The sequence below is a fragment of the Beta vulgaris genome, chromosome 4, assembly GCF_026745355.1.
Source record: "Beta vulgaris subsp. vulgaris cultivar EL10 chromosome 4, EL10.2, whole genome shotgun sequence".
NCBI classification, from domain to species: domain Eukaryota; kingdom Viridiplantae; phylum Streptophyta; class Magnoliopsida; order Caryophyllales; family Amaranthaceae; genus Beta; species Beta vulgaris.
In genome coordinates this window covers 41,923,037-41,926,781 of record NC_079205.1, presented here as the reverse complement: position 1 = coordinate 41,926,781, position 3,745 = coordinate 41,923,037, and the positions used below count along the sequence as shown (strand labels likewise).

Below are 3,745 nucleotides of genomic sequence, written 5' to 3'. Positions count from 1 at the left end.
TGAATATTAAATAATAATTATAATGATAAGTAATAATAATGAATTATAATATTTTGGATATTTTAAATGATAGTTAGAAATAAATAATATTAATAATCATAAATTAATAATAATAATAATTAATGATAATAATGATAATTAATAATAATTATTTATATTATTTTTATTAATATATTAATACTTGATGATGATATATAATAACAATAATATCTAAGAAGTAAATTAATATTAATATTTTAATAATTAGATTTAATAATATAATAATATTTAGTAATAAAAATGATGATTGGGTTGGACCGCGAAAATTACATTATAAACCGTCTTGACGCGATTTGATTGGTTTATGGGCTAAAAATGTGGGTTTATTTGTGCTTTGACCTAAACCATGTTCCTCCTAATAATAATGAGTAAAGCTATAATAAACAAAATAATATATAGAAACAACAACAACAACAACAATAATAATAATATGAAAATATTATGTTGGAACTGTCAAGGACTGGGTAACCCTTGGACGGTTCGACAGATGAGACCACTTTATGAGTCGTATACCCCCGACATATTTTTCGTGTCGGAAACAAAGGTTACAAAAAATATTGTGGAGCAAAAAAAGGAGATTTTGGGGTTTTCCAGTGCGTATGGTGTATCGAGTGTGGGTAGAGCAGGAGGTCTTTGCATTTTTTGGGAAGACGAGACTATTTCTTTCTCTTTGGTCTCGTGTTCCCAGAATCATATTTGTGGTGATGTGGTAAGTAGGGGTGATAAAACTTGGAGATTTGTGGGGATCTATGGGTGGCCAGAGGAGGAAAATAAACAAAAAACATGGACGTTGATTAAAAATATATGTGAGGAGTATCAGGGGCCGTTTGTTTTTGGTGGTGATTTTAATGAAATTTTGAGTTATGATGAGAAGGAGGGGGGCTCGAACAGAAATAGGAGGGCCATGGAGGGTTTTCGTGATGTGATGGCGAATTGTGGGTTGGGTGAACTACGATATGTGGGGAAGTGGTACACTTGGGAGAGGGCTCGAAGTCCGAAGAAGAGAATTAGAGATAGACTTGATCGATTTATCATATCCCGTGGTTGGTTGGATTTATTCCCAGAGGCTTTCATCGAGCATTCGGTCAGATACAGCTCGGACCATGTAGCGGTGGTATTAAAAGAGAGTGCTAATAGTGGTGGGGATCGAGTAAGGGGAAGTCGGGGATTCAGATTTGAGACTGGGTGGCTGTTAGATGAGTCTTGTGAGGAGGTAGTGAAGAATGCTTGGGGAGCAGCGGAGGGCGAGCACATTATTGAGCGATTGGGGGCGGTGGCGAGAGACTTACAAGGGTGGAGTAAGAAGAGTTTCGGGAATTTAAAAAAGCAAATTGCTGGAGTTGAGAAAAAAATTCATGAGGCGTAGAGGGGCCTGACTTCGAGGGAGAATTGTGATCTTTGTGTGGCTTTGGAGAGTGAGCTTGATGGTTTACATGCTAAGAATGATGCTTACTGGTACCTTCGTTCGAGAGTTGCGGAAGTAAAGGATGGGGACAGGAACACTGCCTATTTCCATCATAAGGCGTCTCAGCGGAAAAAGAGGAACTATATTCATGGGTTAAAGGATAGAGATGGTGTGTGGCAAACGGAGGAAGAGAATATTGAGAGGGAGGTGGATCGATACTTTGACACGATTTTTACCTCGTCTGGACCATCTAGAGATAATCTGCAAGAAGTTGTAAAGCATGTGAGGCCGTCTGTAACCTAGGAATACAATGACATTTTGCTTCGCTCATACACAAAAGAAGAGATTTATGCTGCATTGAGTGATATGCACCCTTGTAAGGCTCCTGGGCATGATGGGATGCATGCTATTTTTTATCAGAGGTTCTGGCATATCATTGGCGACGAGGTATTTACCTATATTAGCAATATTTTACATAACTTTTCTTGCCCAGGAGATGTTAATTGTACCAATGTTGCTCTTATTCCTAAAGTTAAATCTCCAACTGTTGTTTATGAATTTCGGCCTATCAATTTATGTAATGTATTGTACAAAATAGCTTCTAAAGCTCTTGTTCTGAGGCTCAAACAATTCCTCCCTGCAACCGTATCTGAGAATTAAAGTGCTTTGTCCCTAGACGAATGATTTCGGATAACTCTCTCATTGCTCTGGAGATTTTTCATACTTTGAAGAGGCGGAATAATAGTAGGAAAGGCTTGATTGCGATGCAACTTGATATGAGTAAAGCCTACGACAGAGTGGAGTGGGGTCTCCTCAGGAAGCTTCTGCTGACAATGGGGTTTGATGGAAGATGGGTTAATCTGGTGATGAGTTGTGTCTCAACTGTATCATACTCCTTCGTTATTAATGGACGAGTATGTGGTTCGGTGACTCCCTCCAGAGGATTGCGTCAGGGTGATCCTTTATCTCCGTTCCTATTTATCTTGGTTGCTAATGCTTTTTCTCAGATGATTCAACAAAAGGTGGCTACGAATGATATTCATGGTGCGAGAGCAAGCCGAAATGGTCCAGAAATCTCCCACATTCTTTTTGCAGATGATAGTATTCTCTTTACAAGGGCTACCCGACAGGAATGCTTGACAATAGTTGATATTCTCAACAAATATGAAGCGGCATCGGGGTAGAAAATTGATTATGAAAAGTCGGAAGTATCCTTTAGTAAAGGCGTAAGCTGTGGGAAAAAAGAAGAATTGATTAATCTTCTCCATATGAGGCATGTTGACAGACACCAGAAGTATCTTGGTATCCCGTCTCTCGGTGGGAGATCAAAGAAAGTGCTCTTTCGGGAACTTTTAGATAGAATGTGGAAGAAATTGAGGGGTTGGAAAGAAAAGTTGTTGTCCTGCACTGGGAAAGTGATCCTTATCAAGGTTGTTATCCAAGCTTTGCCTACATATATGATAGGAGTCTACAAGCTCCCTGGTGTTGTTATACAAGAAATCCACTCTGCTATGGCTCGATTTTGGTGGGGAAGGCGAGGGGACGAATGGAAAATGCATTGGCTAAGTTGGGAAAAAAATGTGCAAACCCAAATGTATGGGGGGGTTTGGGTTTCAAGGACCTTGCAGTTTTCAATGATGCTTTGTTGGGAAAACAAGTTTGGCGTTTATTACATTACAAGGAGTCACTTTTGAGTCGGGTAATGAGTGCCAAGTATTATCCTCATGGTGATGTTTGTCAAGCAAGGTTAGGATATTCTTCTAGCTATTCGTGGCGGAGTATTTGGGGTGCGAAGAGCTTGGTAATGGAGGGTCTGATTTGGAGAGTTGGAGATGGCACGAAAATTGACATATGGAGTGCACCATGGGTGGGGGATGAAGAAGGTAGATTCATCAAAAGTGCTCGAGTGGAGGGACTAGAAGTGGTGAGAGATTTAATGGATGTTGAAAGGAAGGAGTGGAATGTGGAACTTATTGAGAGCCATTTCAATGAACGTGACCAACAATGTATACTGACCATTCCTTTAAGCACTAGATGTCTACAGGATGACTTAACTTGGGCATACTCTAAGGACGGCAATTATCGGTGAAAACTGCTTATATGTTGGGAAAAGGGGGGAACCTGGATGATTTTCATAGGGTGTGGAATATTTTATGGAGCTTAAATGTGTCGCCTAAGGTACGTCATTTCCTGTGGCGTGCCTGCACAAGTTCGCTCCCAATGAGGAAAGTACTTCAGAGACGCCACCTCATCGACGAAGCAGGGTGCCCCTGTTGTACTAGAGAGGATGAGACGCAATTA

At 40.1% G+C, this 3,745-nt stretch overlaps 1 protein-coding gene across 1 annotated transcript; it reads left to right on the top strand.

Annotated features, from left to right (window-relative positions):
- The first annotated feature begins 943 nt into the window (after positions 1-943).
- Positions 944-1,747, top strand: LOC125496683 (uncharacterized). Its single transcript, XM_048642210.1, has 2 exons — positions 944-1,252; positions 1,406-1,747. The coding sequence occupies exons 1-2, from the start codon at positions 944-946 to the stop codon at positions 1,745-1,747; spliced, it is 651 nt and encodes a 216-aa protein (XP_048498167.1).
- Positions 1,748-3,745: the final 1,998 nt, after the last annotated feature.